General features: G+C 49.8%; 1 protein-coding gene across 2 annotated transcripts in view; it reads left to right on the top strand.

Moving 5' to 3' along the window:
• The window catches only part of NTPCR (nucleoside-triphosphatase, cancer-related), a 38808-nt gene extending 20405 nt beyond the window's left edge, over nt 1–18403 (top strand). For both annotated transcript variants that reach the window (XM_028481512.2, XM_007127591.4), the window contains 2 exons: nt 8261–8470; nt 17761–18403. In XM_028481512.2, the coding sequence (XP_028337313.1) occupies nt 8261–8470; nt 17761–17829 (279 nt within the window). In that variant the 3' untranslated portion in view covers nt 17830–18403. The remainder of the gene's footprint in view (nt 1–8260; nt 8471–17760) is intronic.
• Nucleotides 18404–19259: the final 856 nt, after the last annotated feature.

Genomic DNA, 19259 nt, shown 5'->3' on the forward strand with positions numbered 1-19259 from the left:
CATGAGCCATGGCCGCTGAGCCTGCGCGTCCGGAGCCTGTGCTCCGCAACGGGAGAGGCCACAACAGTGAGAGGGCTGCGTACCCCCAAAAAAAAAAAAAAAAAAAAAAAATCCAAACTTTTATCAAAAGCTTAAGTAGTGATTAAAATTTTTACTAAGCAATTAAAATTTTAAAAAAACAGTTATTGTAAACACCATCAGCTGATAAGGAAGATTTAGAAGGTAGTACAGGCATACCTCGTTGTCTTGGGCTTTGCAGATACTGCGTTTTTTTACAAATTGAAGGTTTGCGGCCTCTAAGCATTCAAGTGAAAGGAAGAGTTGCACGTCTTTTCGCTTTTCAAAAGCTGGAAATGATTAAGCTCAGCGAGGAAGGCACATTGAAAGCCGAGACAGGCAGAAAGCTAGGCCTCCTGTGCCAGTTAGCCAAGCTGTGAATGCTAAGGAAAAGTTCTTGAAGGAAATTAAAAGTGAACACACAAATGATAAGAAGGCAAAGCAACCTGACTGCTGATAGGAAGAAAGTTTTAGTGTTTGGAGAGAGGATCAAAACAGCAACAACATTCCCTTAAGCCAGAGCGTAATCCAGAGCAAAGCCCTAACTCTCTTCAGTTCTGCGAAGGTTGAGAGAGGTGAGGAAACCGCAGAAGCAGAACTTGAAGCCAGCAGAGGTTGGTTCATGAGGTTTGAGGAAAGAAGCCGTCTCCATAACTTGAAAGTACAGGGTAAAGCCCCAGGTGCTGATGCACAAGCCGCAGCAAGTTCTCCAGAAGGTCTAGCTAAGATATTCATGCAGGTGGCTACACCAAACAACAGATTTTCAATGTAGAAGAAACAGCCTTCTATTGGAAGAAGATGCCATCTAGGACTTTCATAGCTGGAGAGGAGAAGTCAGTGTCTGGCTTCAAAGCTTCAAAGGACAGGCTGACTCTCCTGGTAGGGGCCAGTGCAGCTGGTGACTTGAAGTTGAAGCCAGTGTTTATTTACCATTCTGAAAATCCTAGAGCCCTTAAGAATTATGCTAAATCTACTCTTCCTGTGCGCTGTACATGGAATAACAAAGCCTGGGTGACAGCACATCTGTTGACAACATAGTTTACTGAATATATGAAGCCCACTGCTGAGACCTGCTGCTCAGAAAACGAGATTCCTTTCAAAATTGACAATGCACCTGGTCACCCAAGAGCTCTGATGGAGAAGCCAGAGATTCATGTTTTTTTCATGCCTGCTCAGAAAACATCCATTCTACAGGCCATGGATCAAAGAATAACTTCAACTTTTAGGTCTTATTATTTAAGGAATATATTTTGTAAGGCTATAGCTGCCAGAGGTAGTGATTCTTCTGATGGATCTGGGCAAAGTCAACTGAAAACATTCTGGAAAGGATTCACCATTCTAGATGCCATTAAGAATGTTCATGATTCATGGGAAGAGATCAAAATATCAACATTAACAGGAACTTGAAAGAAGTTGCTTCCAATCCTCATGGATGACTTTGAGGGGTTCAAGACTTCAGTGGATGATCCAGTGATTCCACTTTTGGAGGTTTATCCTAATGAGAGAGTCATATATGTGTATAAGGATATTCTGTGCAGCATTTTAGTAAAAGCCATAATATTGAAAAAAAAAAAAAGACCTCAGTGGAGGAAGTAACCACAGATGTGGTGGAAACAGCAAGAGAATTAGAAGTGGAGCCTGAAGATGGGACTGAATTGCTGCCATCTCAGGATAAAACTTTAATGGATGAGGAGTTGCTTCTTATGGATGAGCAAAAAAAGAGGTTTCTTGAGATGGAATCTACTCCTGGTGAAGATGCTATGAAGATTGTTGACATGACAACAAAGATTCAGGGTATTCCATAAACTTAGTCGATAAAGCAGTAGCAGGGTTTGAGAGGATTGACTCCAATTTTGAAAGAAGGTCTGTGGGTAAAATGCTGTCAAACAGCATTGCCTGCTGCAGAGAAATCATTCATGAAAGTAGGAGCCAATCAATGCGACAGACTTCATTGTTGTCTTATTTTAAGACATTGTCACGGCCACCCCACCCTTCAGCAACCACTGTCTGGATCAGTGAGCAGCCATCAACACTGAGGCAAGACCATTCACCGGCAAAAAGATTACGACTTGCTAAAAACTCAGATGATGGTTAGCAGTTTTTAGTAATAAAGTTTTTTTTTGCGGTACACGGGCCTCTCACCGTTATGGCCTCCCCAGTTGCGGGGCACAGGCTCCGGAAGCGCAGGCCCAGCAGCCACGGCTCACGGGCCCAGCCGCTCCGCGGCACGTGGGATCCTCCCGGACCAGGGCACGAACCCGTGCTCCCCGCATCGGCAGGCGGACTCTCAACCACTGCGCCACCAGGGAAGCCCTAAAGTATTTTTTTTTTTTTTTTTGCGGTACGCAGGCCTCTCACTGTTGTGGCCTCTCCCGTTGCGGAGCGCAGGCTCCGGACGCTTAGGCTCAGCGACCATGGCTCATGGGCCCAGGCGCTCCGCGACACATGGGATCCTCCCGGACCGGGGCACGAACCCGCGTCCCCTGCATCGGCAGGCGGACTCTCAACCACTGCGCCACCAGGGAAGCCCTAAAGTATTTTTTAATCAAGGTACATACATCGTTCTTTTAGACGTAATGCAATTGCACACTTTTTAGATGCACCAAGAAACTAAAAAATTCATGTGACTCATCTTAGTGTGATACTGGCTTTATTCTGGGTGCCTGGAAGCGAACTCCGCGTCTCGCCGAGGTAAGCCTGTGCATATTGGGAGACCTGCTCCTGTCTTCTCTACTGTGTGCAAAGAGGTGAGCTCCTGGCAGAGGGTAGAGGCCCCTTCACCTGCAGGGCACATCTGCCAACTAAAGTGGGCCATTCTCTGTACGTGATAAAATGAGGTCGGTGATATTATTGCTCTGGGACCCCAAATATGTAGGTTTTTTTGTGTAATTGAAAGTAATATAATTAATCCCCAAAAATTAGCGTTTTTGTGGCTATACCTCTGTAGGGTCCTAGAAACTAAGGCACTCTTCCTTCTCTCATTGGCGAGAAAAGTGGTTTGTTCATGGTTAAATGACTTTCTGAGACTTAGTTCTTTCCTTATTTCATGTGGAAACTGTGCAAATGGAATTGCCCACGGGGGATGGCAGAGGCCATGGAGTTGGGTGATACTGGGTCAGCCTCCCAGCCCTGTCCCTTGGGAGCTCGGGGACTGGATGAGTCACTTAACCCCTGGCTTCCCTTCCTTAGTTGTAGCGCAGAGATGTCGATGTCTGCTACGTGAAGTTATTAGGACCGAAGGCGATCATGCTGGTAAAGTGTGTTAGTCCTGGCTGCTAGGAGGTGCAGAGCATAGGGATAGTTATGGTTACTTTTCTTGAGAAGTTGAGGGAGGTGATGGGCACAGTACCTGGGGAGGACGTCACATCAACAGTCTGATTTGTGTTTGCTGGGAACCAGGGCCCATCGTGGGACCCACGAGCCCAAACATCTATAGTCTGGGCCCAAGGCGCGGAGATCACGAGGAGGACTGGGTTCTTAATCCCCCTGGCCTGACAGTCAGCCGGCAGATGCTGTTTCAGCCCCAGGGTCCTTCTCGTAGCTTGGAAGATGCCAAGGCGCTCTGCGGTCAGGTGCTGGTGTGGAGCCGGGGGAGGCCCGTGGGGACATCCAGGAAGAGCCTCAGCACCAGCCTCCGGCACGTGGGTGGGAGCAGCTCTGCCCCACCTGTGCTCAGTGCTGTGGGGTGCATAGGGCCGTCTAAACGTCTCGTCCTGGCCGCCAGCCTGGGATTTTACTCCCCGGGGACATGCGGTCGACATGCCACCAGACTGCCGAGGGGTCCTGAAACTTTAAAGCTTGGAATAAACACACATAAAAGTCTAATTGGAGCCCTGCCTTATAGCTAATAACTTAGGAGGGTCGAGGAACTTGCTTGGCCTTGGCTGCTGTTTGCACCATTTGCCTTTCCAGCTTCCCCAGAACTTGTGGCTATTCAGGGGGCAGGGCTCCAGTTCTATTGCCCACCTTCTGGCCGACGGCCACCTGGTTCCCTCCCATCACTTTTGAGACTTGCTGTCCCAGACGGGCGAGCTCAGAAGCCAGTCTGTGTCTGATGTTTTAAAAAAAACAAATGGCAACCTTAATACCACTGGAAATATGTATTATTTAAATAATTCAGAATAAGGCAAAGGCAACTTTAATTAGCTTTTTCTTCATTCAGTATTTTGGTTGAAGGAAATTGCTTATTTTATGTTTACATTTTCTCTGTATCCTTAAAAGTACACATAAGGATTAAACAAAGGACCAGAAGAATCACACTGTTTTTCAGCTCTCCAGCAAAGCTGATACAGAGGTATTTCATTGTTGCTCTAAATTGATTTACTCTTTCTGGAAAGCAAGCTAGCTGAGTGTAACCAAAGCTATAAAATTATTCATAACTTCTCTTACTCCTGGCTGGTCAACTTTAGGACTCTATCCCAAGAAAATATCTTCTCCCTCAGAACCAACATAGGGACTGAAATATGCTTTGCACAGAGAAGGTTTTCCCGCACTTTGTGACAGTGAAAATGTATAACGAGCTGAAATGCAAGCACAAGAGCAGAGCGTGGGGATTGGCACACAGGACCGCAGTGATGCCGCCTGAGTTGTCTTCTGCGGGGAGGGGATGCCCGGAGAACGGCTGCTCCCCATAGGGTGTGCTCAGTGCTTTTAACCACGTGGCCCAGAGCCACCCAGAGTCCTCCACGGGCTCCTTACTCCATACCCGCGGCTGGAACCCACGGCCGGAAACGGGGAAGCCGGAGCCAGGCCACTGATGGTTTTCAAACCTGGGCCCTAGTGCTGTACCCCTGTGTCTTCATCAACTCAGAAGAGCATTTAGAATAATGGAAATGGGGTGAATGGTCACTGGGGTTTTTTTGTTTCCTTTTAAAATTGAAACAATTTCTTTCCATATAGAAAGGAAACAATTCTGAACATAATTGTAGTTCTTTTATTAAGCTCGTTCATATATGTTCATGTGTTATTCAGAAAAACAGGCTGACTGTTTACAGGTGTCTGAGTGGCTTAGCCTCTGATATCTGTCTCAACTGAGCGTGAATAACTCAGTTTTTCATTAAAAATCCCAGCCTTTTTGAGATTCCTATAGTTTCTGGATAAAGAAAGTCCCTAATTCTGGACAGAATGGGGATTTTATATAAGCTAAGGTTTTAAAGTTAGCATTTCCAGTTGGTAGAAAATAATGTCTACGTGTGTGTCCGGAAGTTTAAATGACGTAGGTGAGCTCTCATTGGTGAACGTCGTAGAGAAAGGCAGGCAGGGTGGCTGTGGAGCCGTGTGCCTTATCGTGGACCTGCTCACGTGTATCTGACCCCCCGCGTACGTGCACCCACTAAACACAGAGCCGTGGGTGCTCACACACGCTTTGATGTTGTTTCTCGGAACTAACCGCGTTCAAAACTGTCGTTCTGATGTGCTGGAGTGGAGTTCTGTTTGCTGTTTAGATTGTAGCCTCCGGAAAGACAGTGTCCACAGGTATTCATAGTCTCTGGGGGCAGCAAAATGCCCCAGACACTCCTTACTCAGAGGCAGGTCAGTTGGGATGGCTCGCTGTTGTGGGAGTGTCTGTTTTGATGCTGACACACGGGTGGCCGATAGCTGTTTTCTTTCTCCCCAGTTTGGCATTCTTTTCTTTTGGCTGCATTGGGTCTTCGTTGCTGCATGTGGGCTTTCTCTCTAGTTGCAGCGAGCAGGGGCTACTCTTCGTTGCGGTGCGTGGGCTTCTCATCGCGGTGGCTTCTCTTGTTGTGGAGCATGGGCTCTAGGCGCACGGGCTTTAGTAGTTGTGGCACACGGGCTCCGTAGTTGTGGCTCGCGGGCTCTAGAGCGCAGGCTCAGTAGTTGTGGTGCACGGGCTTAGTTGCCCCGCGGCATGTGGGATCTTCCTGGACCAGGGCTCGAACCCGTGTCCCTTGCATTGGCAGGCAGATTCTTAACCACTGCGCCACCAGGGAAGCCCTGGCATTCATTTTTTGCAGAAAATGTTGAAATAGCAGCTGATTGCTCACTCTCCCTCGTTTAGGCGCCCCGCCAGTGCAGGGCCACATCAGCTGCCTCAGCCCAGCTTTGTGCTGTTCAACTCCATGGGAAGGAAAAAGATGAGTACAGCATCATCTCTGCTTCCAGCGGGGAGACGGGGTAGCTATGTGTATACAAACGCACGCAGGTTCGCTCACAGGTGAACGTGAAGCGCACTAGCAACACAGAAGTTTGAGTGCTTGTTTAGACCTCTCTCGCACGACTACAGTGGGCCCCTTCCTGGTCTTTCTGCCAATAAAAGAAGTGGAAAAACATGTTATATGTATTTGATAGTAAGCAGGAGAATTAAAAGAGTACCACTTACAGAAGAGTTTGAAAACCACTGCTCTCAGGCTTCCCTCCAATCCCATACTGTCTGTTCCGAAAGAAGTCTCCCCCGTCTTCCTGAATCCACACAGTGAGCAGCCTTTCAGGCACACTGTGGGATCCTGACTTTGGGTCTCAGCCTTTGGACAGCATCCCACCCCTCCGCACACCATACGAGGCCCCAGGATCCGCCCTCAGCCCCATCTGTCACTGGTCACCACGTGCACGCCACCCATGGCCACACTGTGTAAGAGCTTTGGTGTTTAGGATTGGAGCAAAATCTAGCTTAACTTAGCCCTGCATTCTGAGAATGTATTGATGTTAGTATTTAAGGAATCTGAGAACTTAAAGTGAAAAGTACTTTGTAAACCAGCTTTACCTACCGTTTTCAAAATAATCATTTATATAAAGATATAGAAATGTATTTGTCACTCAGCATTCACTGAAGTGCTTATTGTATGTTCTATTGTGTCCCTGCTGTGGAAAAACTACTCAAAGTCCTATCAGCTTTCTCTGGGAAGGCTTTCTAGAGAGGACATGTGTATTAGTTCCCTGTTGCTCTGTAACAAATTACCCCAAGATCTAGCAGTTTAAAACGACAAACACTTATGATCTCATAGTTTCCCTGGACCAGGAATCCAGGAACGGCTTTGCTGAATGGTTCAGGCTCAGGGTCTCTCATGAGGCTGCAGTGCCCTGAGGCTTCCAAGTTCACGGTCATGGTTGCTGGGAGGCCTCAGATCCTCCCTGGCTGTTGACATGAGGCCTCAGTTCCTTATCACCTGGACCTCACCGTCAGCTGCATGCCTGTCCTCGCAACATGGCAGGCATCTTCCCTGTGAGCAGGTGATCCAGGATAGGTGGATGGATGAGTGGATGGAGATTGAGACCAAGACAGAAACAGCAGTCTTTTTTGCGTGCTGTCATTCTCTGGTGATCACACGGACCCACCCTGGTACAGTGGGGAGGGGTCTGCACAGGGTGCACATCGCAGGAGCTGGGAGTCATGAGGACTCTTGGAGGCTGGCTGCCCCACCTCTTCCTAGAGGTGTCTTCAAGGACGTAGTGGAAGTGCATTGGTATAAAGTCACTAGCAGGGGAAGCTGAGATTAAAGGGTACAACGTGCTCACTTTTTTTTTTTTTAACCAGGACTCCTCCTCTTTTCATTTTCATTCCTTTCCACCGACCCTCGTAGCGCAGATTGGGAAATACACAGGCATCTGGCCGCAGCGGTCACCTCCTCCCAGCAGACAGGCAATCATACAACTCAAAATCGAAGAAACTGGGCTTCCCTGGTGGCGCAGTGGTTGTGCGTCCGCCTGCCGATGCAGGGGAACCGGGTTCGCGCCCCGGTCTGGGAGGATCCCGCGTGCCGCGGAGCGGCTGGGCCCGTGGGCCGTGGCCGCTGGGCCTGCGCGTCCGGAGCCTGTGCTCCGCAACGGGAGAGGCCGCAGCAGAGGGAGGCCCGCATACCACAAAAAAAAAAAAAAAAAATCAAGAAACTGATAAGGGCTCCCAGGCCTGCTGCCTCAGTTCTTTTAAGCCTGCTTATTTCCTGGGTGTATATAAATATAAAGCTTGGTTATTATCAGGACCATTCTAGAGGAGTGGAAATTGCCAGGGAAGCTGGGTGCTCAGGGAACTGGGTTTTCTGGGTGCTGTGGTCTCCAAGGGAGCTCCCCCGGATTCTCCTGCCAGTTGATTGCTCTGGGTGGACGGAGAGACGGCCTCCTGCTTCCCGAAGTGGGGCTGCCTTCCCTGCTCTGATGGCCAGTCGGATAGTGACGGGGGAGGGGACCCCTGGGCCCGTTGCCTCCTGTGACCCGGTGACCCAGTTAGTGTCTCTGTCGTCCTCAGGCAGGTCCCAGAGGTGGCCCGGGGCAGAGCGTGTGTGTCATCGACGAGGTGGGGAAGATGGAGCTCTTCAGTCAGCCGTTCATCCAGGCCGTTCGCCAGGTGCTGTCCACCCCGGGGACTGTCGTCCTTGGCACCATCCCAGGACCCAAAGGAAAACCGCTGGCCCTCGTGGAAGAAATAAGAACCCGAAACGACATTAAGGTGTTCAGTGTGAGTACCCCCGGGCCTCTCTACCCGCAGGCGTGGAGCGGATGCCCTGAAACAGCACGTGGCTCTAGATACACCTTTGCCTTTGAGTTAGTGGTATTTGCTCCTCTCGTGGCAGAATATAGGTGAGTCTCGACTGCCTGTCAATTTATAGAACCTAAGTTATACCTCTGCTGGATGACAAAGCAGCCTTGACTACGGGGAGCCGCCTGAGGCTCCTGCTCCTCCTGCTGTGCCCTCCTCACCAGGCGCCGGGGCCTTGCCAACATCAGCACCCGGGCGCATCTCCCCCCAGGGCGATGAGGGTACAGAGGCAAGTAAGTGCCGTCTTATTTTAAAGGTTTCCCTTTGAAACTGGCCGCCTCCTACTTGTGGGGAGAAGCGGTGGCTACAGTTTGAAGCACAGTCTCCAGATGCTGTAGAGTAGCACCGTCCAGAGAAGTTTCCACCAGGGTGGAAATGTGCTTCCTGCACTGTGCAGTGCCGTGGCCGTTAGCCACATGTGACTGTTCACATTTAAATTAAACTGAATTAAATTAGAGAAATCTTTTCTCAGTCACACTGGCCACATGTCAGGTACCCAGCTGGTAAGACACCCTGCCCAGAACGGATGAATCTGGCTCTGGGCGCGGCCCAGGAACCTGTCTTCGCCAGCCCTCGGGGGCTCTGGGGCCCCGCGGTGGGAGGGAGGGCGAGTAGGTCAGGGGCAGCGTCTGAGCCAGTTGTCAGGGACTCTGGTGGCATTGCTGGCGCTTTGCCCGCAGCCTTGCTCTTCTCTTCCGCCGTCTCTCTGTGTCCCTCTTTGTCGGGCACTCTGCCCTCCCGGTGCCACCTCGGTCGGTTTGCATCGGTGCGGCCGCATGTCTCTGCTCGTCCGTCTCCGCCACCCCCTGCTGGCGCCAGGTGAAGCAGTGGGGCTGGCAGGGCCACTTCTGTGGGAGGGCCGGATGAGTGCTCTAGCTGCAGAGAGCCAGTGAGCGCCTCACACCGCGGGCTACTTGTCCCCAGGGCCGGCTGGCCCCAGGGGGACATCCACATGTTGTCACCCAAGTGTCCAGGGTACCTTTGGGGCAGTAGACAACGGTTGGGGTTATTAGACCAGCCAGACTTGGAGAAATCTGTTTGTGCGTTGCTTCACTCATTTACTGTCTCACTGGTAAATATGGATTGAGCATCTCCTGTGCACTCGGCCTCGCACTAAGTCTTGGTGATGAACAAGGCAGACCAAGTCTTTGTCTTCACGGAGCTGACACTCTAATGGAGGGGCTAGCTAAGAGAAACGTCAGCAAGCATTTAGGCAATTGCAGATATGGATAAATGCAAAGAAGGTAAATGCAACACCAGGGCACTGTGGTCGCTGGGGACTGGCGGTAGGGGAGGGAGGTGGCGAACAGGGAGGCCTGAGAGCCAGGCAGGCTCACTTCCTCAGTGGACATGGGCCTTGTCTGCAGAGTTGTATGTCACCTCCTCTCTCCGTTATTTCACGTGGCTTCCGTATTAGAGTTTTTGGTTGTGATTGTTGAGTTTCTGTGGAAATAGAGACGATGAATAATGAGAGATCATGAAAGACAATTAGTCTTCAGGTCAGACAGCTTCCAGGCTGGAGGGCTGGGGAAGCACTGATGCTGAAGTCCAAGGCCTTTCTGTCTTTGCAGACTAATAACCCGACAGTGGGATTGCGGTCGACTCTTACGTCCAGAAACCAGTGCTGTATATTAAGACAGCATCACATTTTCTCCTCTCTAAGCTAGGAGGTTATTCTCTAGGCAGGGTAATCCTGGCTCCTAATGATGTAAAGTGATTAGCTTTTGGTTAATTCTGTAAGCGACCCCGTTATTCTTGTCTTTCTTGTGTTCCTCTGGGGCTCATGTGATCTTTCGGTGCGTATTTTATAAAAGAAGAATCTTATTTTCCTTATCTGCAAATTTAGGGGCTGGATTAGATATTTCTTTGGTCCTTTCCCTTTCTAATATGCAGCAAAGTTACCTGAATTCATTTTTGAGAGCATCCTTTGCATCCGACACTTAGTCCATGGTACAAGCACGCGTGAGGGGTATTCCCTTCCCTCAAGAAAAACAGACCAAGGGACAGTCCAAATCTGGAGGTGGGAAGAGAGATTTGTGTGAACAGGATTAGAGAGAGTTGTCCGGAAGGAAGTGATTCTTGGGTGGGTTTTTGAAGGGGGAAGTGGGGAAACGAAGGAACATTCCAGATCAGGATTATGTTGTGTAAAATGCGGAGGGCAGCTTCCCTGTGCTGACAGATGATGTGGAGATGGGACTGAAGTCATGATATTGGGAAAGTATTCACAATAACCCAAAAGTTATTCACATTATCTAGACTGTTCTTCTTAACAGGGTCAGGTAAACAGAGCCTTACTTTTCAGAAAAACCCCTGAGGACACTTCCAGTCCTAGACAAAGTGGAATAGACACACTGCTCCCTGTCCCTCCTCCTAAGTCAGATAAAAACCTTGGACGTTGTACATAAAACAGACATAAGAAGACCTGAATGGTAGAGGGAAGAAGGCGCACTGGCCAGGGACCTCAGGACCCCAGGAACAGCACGAGAGACACAATTGGAAATCACTTGTCATGCCAAGAACCAGGAAAATCAGCCAGAGTGAGAGAAACAGCCGACATGCCAACCGCAAGACGTCATAGATGTTGGAATTATAGGGCAGAGATTTTCAAACAGCCATCATAAAAATGCCTCAGTGAGCAATTACAAACCCACTGGAAACAAATGAAAAATAGAAATTCTTGGCCAAGAAATTGAAAGTTTCAACAAAGATACAGAAGCTGTAAGGAAGAATGAAATGAGCATTTTAGAATGTAAAATACAGTAACTGAACGCCAAAGTCCGTGGGTAGACCCACCAGCAGAATGGAGATGACAGAGGATGGAATCAGTGAACCTGAGGGTGAAACAGTAGAAATTGCCCAAGAAAGAGCAGACTAAAAAAATAAAATCCAGGGCCACAGGGACCTGTGGAATTCAGTAATATAGAAACTTCTATCCTGGTGCAGGTTCAGGCGTTGAAGCTTCCCTTTCCGAAAATTATGTTTCCCTCTCAGAAGTTTGGTTAAATGTTTTCCTCATTTCTTCTGTAGTTTAATGCCAAGTGTAGCCACTGAAAACTGTTTTAAATTTATTTCAGTATTAGGTTATATAGGGAGACCACATGTCGGAAAACATTTAACGGTAATGTCAGTGCTGCGGAGATGAGAGGTAAAGACCTTCACGGGTCCAGATTCTGAGCAGGAGCTCTCGTACTGCTTTCATCCTTCTCTGACTCACAACATGAAAAAATACGTCTATTCCTGCCAGTCACTTCTAACAAAAAAATATGAGTTTGGTCATGTTGGTGGCATTTCCAAAGCATATTTCACTTGATTTCCTGTGAAATCTCTCCTTCAGGGAGATGCTGGAGAATGTTGTCCGCTGAGGGGACAGGAGAGAGGAGAGACGCCCGGAGTCTCAGGAACAGGGATTGAGCTGCCAGGGCGGCCACCAGTCTTGGGGCACCTGGGGGAGGTGCTGAGGTCCATCAGTGTGTCGGGGACGTCACGGCAGCCTGGTCATCAGTGAGAGCTGGCGGGCCTTGTCCGAGGTTGTTCGGTTAGTAGGGGCACAGCCAGGATTCAGACCTCGGTCTGTTGACTCCCAAGCCTGAGGGTTACTGTAGCCCTGCTGTGTGTTACCTTCGTGGGTAGGGGTGGTTCAGATGATTGAAAATCTGAGATCCCTGGAAAGTACTTGGTCTTTCTACTTTAGAAAAATGTTACTGTAACTAAAATCTGTTCTACTGTTCTGAATTCAGAGCCACTTAAACTTGTTTTTTGTCCATAAAGCAGTTTTTCTTCTTTCAGTTTTTGCCCGTGGATTGCAAGATCACAAGAAAAATGGGAACTAGGTCCCAGCTTCCCTCCAATTTGGAAATTTTTAGACCTCCTCTTATTCTTCCTGGCCATGGGTTTTTTAACCAAGCAGGGTATAAACCATTTTCATCTCACCAGGAATTTGATGCTATTTCTGGGTCACAGACTCCTGTAGGTACAGGAATGAGCATATACACCTGCCAACCTTTAGGTCAAAAGTCAGTAGGCAGGGTATTCTATAGAAATTAACAAGCTAATCCTAAAATTCATATGGAAATTCAAAGGACCCAGCTCAAACAATCATAAAATGTTGGAAGACTCATACCTCCTGATTTCAAAACTTACTGCAAAGCTACAGGAATCAAGACAGTGTGGTGCTGGCACAGGGACAGACACGTAGATTGTCAGAATAGAGTTGAAAGTCCAAAAATAAACCCTTGCATCTGCGATCAACTGATTTTCAACAAGAGTGCCAGGACAAGTTAATGAAGAAAAAATTGTTTTTCAGCAAAAGGTGCTGGAAAACTGGACATCCACATCCAAAATAATGAAGCCGGACCCTTTACCACACATCAGACACAAAAATTAACTCAAAACAGACCATAGATCTACATGTAAGAATGAAACTATAGAACTCTTAGAAGAAGATATAGGAGTAAATCTCTGTAAACTTGGGTTAGGCAGACTTATTTGTTACAACACCAAAAGCACAAGTGACGAGAGAAGAGTAGATAAATTGAACTTCACCAAAATTTAAAATTTTTGTGCTTCAAAGGACACTGTCAAGAAAGTAAAATGACAACCCACAGGATGGGAAAAACTATTTAAGAATCATATATCTGATAAGGGACTTCGTGTATCCCAGAATACATAGAGAACTCTTACAACTCAATACTGAAACAACAAATAAACCAATTAAAAAAGGAGCAAAGAATCTGAAAAGACGTTTCTCCAAAGATAGACAAATAGTCAATAAGCACATGAAAATATGTTGTAACACCATTAGTTTTTAGGGCAGTGCAAACCAAAACCACAGTGAGCTAGCACTGCACATTGCTGGGATGGCTATAATGAAATTAAAGGAAAGAAATGGAAAATAGTAAGTGTCGGTGAGGGTGTGGAGAAATTGGAGGCCTCATACCCTGCTGCTGAGACTGTAAAAATGCAGCAGTTCATCAAAAAGGTAGACGTGGGATTACCCTATAACCGAGCAATTCCACTTCTAAGTGTGTACCCAAAAGAATTGAAAACGTGTGTTCAAACAAAAACTTGTACACTGGTGTTCATAGCAGTGCTATTCATAACAGCCAAAAAGTGACAACCCAAATGTCCATCAGCTGATGAAGAAACAAACAAGATGTGGTGTACACACACGATGGGGCGTCACTGGACAGTAAGAGGGAATGACATGGTGACGTGTGCTCAATGTGGAGGAGTTTACGTCACGTGACACCAAGGGAAGGAAGCCTGTCACAGAGGAGTCCATACTCTACGATTCCATCTGCACGAAATGTCCAGAATAGGCAAATCTACAGACAAAAAAAAATATATTACTGGTCGCCAGCACCTGGGGGTAAGGAGTGAGTGTAGTGATTGAGACTGAGGGTAGTTGGGGGCGGGCGGGGAGGCCGTGATGAAAATACTCCAAATAGATAGTGCTGATGATTGCACGACTGTGAATCTACTAAAAGCCACCAAATTCTGCCCTGAAGAGGTTGAATTTTTTGGTATATGAATTATAGCTCAGTAAAGCTACGCTGTACACTCACATAGAAGTCAGGACACCCAAACAAAGAACCATCACCTCTCCTTCCTCCTCCCAAGAGAAGCAGCGTTGCCATGGAAACAACCATCGCCCCTCCTGCCGCCTCCCGAGAGAAGTGGCGTTGCCATGGAAACATAGTCCCATCCCTGCCATGGGCACTGGGTTCCTGAAAACTCCACTGGCAAAATAATTCTTGGTTTAGAGCCTTTAAACTTCAAGGGAAAGTAGGGATAGAGGGTTTGAATTCATGAATGAGCCTATTTTTAGGTTCAATAAAATGAAATGGAGACAGAATATGAAATGGAGAGACTAGTAATACTTTTGTTATGTGTTAACGTATAATAATGAGCATTGTCAAATTAATTTCTTTTTTCAATCCCCTGCTTATTTAAAACTTGTCAGGGAACTTCCTACACAGTTTCAAGGAAATGTATGTGGTTTTGTTTTGCTTTCTTGCACATAGTGTGTACATGAATAGGCATTTTTTTTCCTTGCCTGTTCCTCTGTCCATATGTTCACAGCCTTTCTGACGTTATGGCGCCCAAGTCGTTGACTGGTAGCTCTTAGGCCCTTCCCTGGTCCCAGGAGGCTCAGAGCAACTCAGATGCCTAATAGGTCAGAGTCTTCATAATCTGTATTTAACTGCTCAGCTCCATTTCAAAGACCCTCCTCTGCTTAGAATATAATAAGCATTGATGGAGCACCCACCCTGTGCTAGACGCAGGAGGAAAGTGACACAGCCCCGTCACCCTGGAACTCGTGGTCTAATTTTCTAGGGGCCCGAGGCCGGGCCCCCCTGCAGCCCTGGGCGGGGCACGGCAGGAGGAGAGGGCGAGGACGCCGGGGTCCTTTTTGCAGTCACCCTCACCTCCTTTTTCCTCCCAGCCCCCAGTGCCCTCTTCTCGTTAGCCTCTCAGGAAAGGCTTTCTGCAGCCAAAAGTCGGGGTAGAATAAAAAGTAGACCAGAATTCTCCCGAAAGGGAAGGGTCCCTGAGTTGACAGGCGATGCTATGCTTGTTCTCGCATTTGAGAGTTTGTCTTGGGTGGACAAGGAACGTGGTAACTGAACACTGTAAACGGTTTCACATAAAGATCTTACTGCATAATTTTCAGAAATCATCTTAGAAAAATCAAAGGGGGTGGCAAAATATTAGCATTCTGTTCATCAGTTTTTAGTGAGAAGTCATCCTCAGAATGTGTCTTTTCTAGTTTTTATTGTTTGTTCTTTTTCTATGCAAGGCTTGGAGACATTCTCTGCGCCTTGGGGGCGGGTGGACCCTGTCCCTGCTGCAGCCCTGCAGCTCCCAGAGGACAGTGGGTGGGGCTCCAGCAGGACACCTGTGTGACAGCGGAACCGTGGCCCTGCAGCTTGGCGGTGCTCTTTGGGGCTCTTCTTTTATCATCTCTGAGCCTCCCGCCTGTTAAATCCTGCTTCTCTGCAGGCCTCCGCTGGGCCACTTGAACAGCCTGCACCCAGGACTGGGGTCTTGGGTAGTGGGGTTTCCACCTCATCACCCTTCACTTCCCTTCATCCCCCTGCCCCAGCCATTCTTCCCGAGGGCTGAGGGCTTCAAAGACTAGAAACGAAGCCTTAGTGATGACCCAGGGGAAGAAATCCTACCAGCAGCCTGCTGACCCTGTTTCTTCACGTGTCTCATCACACCAGCTTCTGTTTACACTAAACGACGTGAGAAGTGTGCAGTGCGGACCTGCTGACCTCCGGTGCCCGAGATCCACCAGCGGCGGCTCCTTTGGAGCTGGATGGAGGAGCCGGGGCCTCCTTGGGGACGTCCGAGGGAGTGGGGCGGTGCCTGGCCCATCCTCCCCCCTGCCCCCTCTGCCACCATTGCTCCTGTTCTTCCCTCTTGGGTCCCTCTCTCTCTTCCTCTCCCAGCTCAGCATCTCACCCTCTCTCTCATGTGTATAAAGGGGGCGATGAGATGTCCCCATCAGAGGGGGTGGCCCTTCTGGGCCTGCAGTAAGCCCTCAGGGGCCCTGACGGCAGAGCCTCGGGGACTCCTCGTGAGGCCAGGGCGGAGGCAGGGGCTCCCTCGGATGCTCTCTGCAAGAACGGGCTCGGGCCAATGTAAGCCAGAACGGCAACGAAGCCTCGTGCGGCTGGGCGGTTTGTCGTCAAGGTGAAGATGGGGTGGGTGGTCGTCCTTTCGGTGGAGCCAGGGCTGCCTGGGGTCCGGTGGGCGGTGGTGTCGGACACCACTGTCAGGGGCCCAGCCTCCGCTGCCTGGCTCCGTCCTTTCGGGACTCAGATTGTCAGGAGGTTCCTCGGGACCGTGGGCAGCTCTCGCGCGGCACAGGCACCGCGCTCCTGCAAGAAGGCTGTGGGATGCAGGGGCCCCAGGCGGTGAGGTGCACCGCACATTTCCTCCTGACGCGCGTTCACCTCCCGAGCTGGGGCCCCTGCCCCCCGCGGGACCAGGCCCGTCTCCTCTCGGGGACCACGCAGCCCGAACCCGCTCACGGTCTTCCGGTCACACGCACGTCCTCTCGGTGTGATTCTCTGCTTGGCCCTTCTCTCTGCCGGCCCTTCTCCCGGCGTCCGCCTGTCCGGTGCAGCTCGGGCATAACCGCCTGTGGAAGCCTCTCCCGGCCCTCAGCTCCCCGTGCCTCCCGGACTCTCGCAGGGACCCTCCGCAACCCTGCTCTCACTGCTGGCCACGGCTGCCCCCCGTCTGGTCCGCAGGCTCCGTGAGGTCAAGGTCCTGGTCCGAGTCTCGCCATCCGCAGCACCTTGCCCACCGGCAGAGCGTGCTGAATGTGTGTGGGCCACCGAGGAAGGCCCTGGTGATGCGAGGAGAGGCGGCCCTGCCCGTGCTCGGGACGCAGCCCCCACCCAGCTCCCTGGGGGCGTCTGGATGCTCGAGCTGCACTCCATGGGCCTGTGGTAGTGACAGAAGGAAAAATATAACACAGATCATCGGAGAGAGCTTGAATAAACTGTTAGTTTTGTTTGTTTTTGTAACTGTTGATTATAGAGGTAGCACAGCGGGATGCAGGGGCCTGTGTTCTGGTCTGCAGTGCGCCCACGCTACCTCTGAGATCTCAGGAAAAGCCCTGCTCTTCTCTGGGCTCCTGCTTCCCCATCATTCAGATGCAGGGTTGACTGGTGTCGGAGGTTTCTTGCAACGTGCAGATTTGCTAAGCTCTCGGAGAGATGGGTAGATTACTGACCTTCAGAGCATCCCAGAATCCTGGCTGTGACCCAGCGCCAGTGGGGCCGCTCTCAGAGGGCCCACCTGGAGCACAGGTTCCCCCGGCTTCACTCAGGCATCCTTCTGCCCGGGTCAGGCTGAGCTCAGGGGCCACGTTCCAGCCTGCGTTCCCATCATCCCTCCCGGGGTTCAATTCATAGCCCTTTTCCGGTTAAAAGTCCTTCCGTCATCAAAACCCACTCTCACTGTTTGAGCCGCAGCTTCACCGAAGCTGGTGGCGGGATTTGAGTCCACCGGCCCGGTTTTCAGAGCGCTCTGGAGGACCTGGGCTTCCTCCCTTGGTTGTACCTCGCCTGGGTCACACTTTCTAAAACACACCTCACCTTTCAGCCTCTTCTTTTAGAATATTACCTGGCAGAGTAGGTAATTGAGGGAAAAGAAAGGGACTCTGAAGCCCGCTTTCTTGTTTCTTCCCACAGGTCACCAAGGAAAACAGAAACCACCTTCTGCCAGAGATCGTGACGTGTGTGCAGAGTAGCCGGAAGTGAAGACGACTTGTCACTGCTTTTCTGCACGTGAACGCATTTCTTGGAGAGGAGCCTGAGTTCCCTGCCTGTCCAGGTTTTTGGCCTTTGCATTTATGAAACCTTGGAGGCTTTTCCAAAGAAAGCCTGACAGCTGTTTTCCATAAAATGTTTAAAAGATCAAATTAGCCTTAATGCTGGATTGACTTTACAAGATTAACAATCCACTGTGGCTTATTTATGCTGAGAGATTTCTGTTTATTTCCTCTTGCAGTTGTGCATGTGATTTGGGTAAATTATGAAATGAGAAATGGTTTTCGGAGTATTAGATGGAATTTGCCCCCATTGAAGTTTATAAATGTGTTCAGGGAAGGGGGAGAAAAGAGTTCACTGCCTAATCAGTTTTGCATGTCAGGAAAATTAAATCCCTCTCCAGGAGCAGCTGAAGTCTCCTGCAACTCAGAGTGGTAACAGTTACTTGATTTTTTAAAAATCAGTATTTCAAAAAAAGCCATTTTCGGTCCTCCCCCTCCCCATCTCTTATTGTTTATCTGTCTCCTTATTGCTTAGTAAAGTCAAGGCAGGTGTGATGACCGCACGCACGTGGGTCCTTGCGTGGGACAGACGAGCGGTCTGTAGAAATGTCGGTAGCGCCGGGTACCCAGCGGGGCTTCAGGTCAGAGCCGCGCTTTGGCCCCATTCATTTAGACAAGTTCGCAGGCCTTCCTGGGCCCTGTTTCCCTCCCAGAAAGGAGGGAAGTGAGTGCCATCAAAGGAAGGCGTCGCCACAGCCTGAAGGAAACCGCCCTCGGGCGTCCTCGTGATCCCCTGGGGAGCGCCCGGGGCCCGGGCTGCGGGGAAGATGGTGCAGAGAGAGAAGGTGCTGCCCCGGCAGGGCCCCGTGGGACAGACCACTGGAGCCCCAGAGCTCACAGGATAACAGCTGCCCTCCCACGGGCTGACGGTACACCATGACGATGACCAACTCAGTGTCTTTAGGCCAGTTTTGGTGAAGACCTATGAATTACCAGGATTCTTTTAGCCTTAGCTACACACCCAGCTGGTGCTAATGCCGGGTGCTAATGCCCTTGAATGTGACCGCTGACCGGTCCGGGCATCTGTGGAGCGAGGTGCCCTGTGAGCTGGGCCCTGGGGCAGCGAACAGTGCAGGAAGCAAGTCAGAAAGAGAAAAACAAATACCGTATGCTAACACATATATATGGAATCTAAAAAAAAAAAAAAAAAAAAAAAGGTTCTGAAGAACCTAGGGGCAGGACACACACAGTATTTTTTAAAATGGGTTTGGGGGCTTCCCTGGTGGCACAGTGGTTGAGAGTCCGCCTGCCGATGCAGGGGACGCGGGTTCGTGCCCCGGTCCGGGAGGATCCCACATGCCACGGAGCGGCTGGGTCCGTGAGCCATGGCCGCTGAGCCTGTGCTTCCGGAGCCTGTGC

The sequence above is a fragment of the Physeter macrocephalus genome, chromosome 20 (genome assembly GCF_002837175.3).
Source record: "Physeter macrocephalus isolate SW-GA chromosome 20, ASM283717v5, whole genome shotgun sequence".
Classification (NCBI taxonomy): Eukaryota; Metazoa; Chordata; class Mammalia; order Artiodactyla; family Physeteridae; genus Physeter; species Physeter macrocephalus.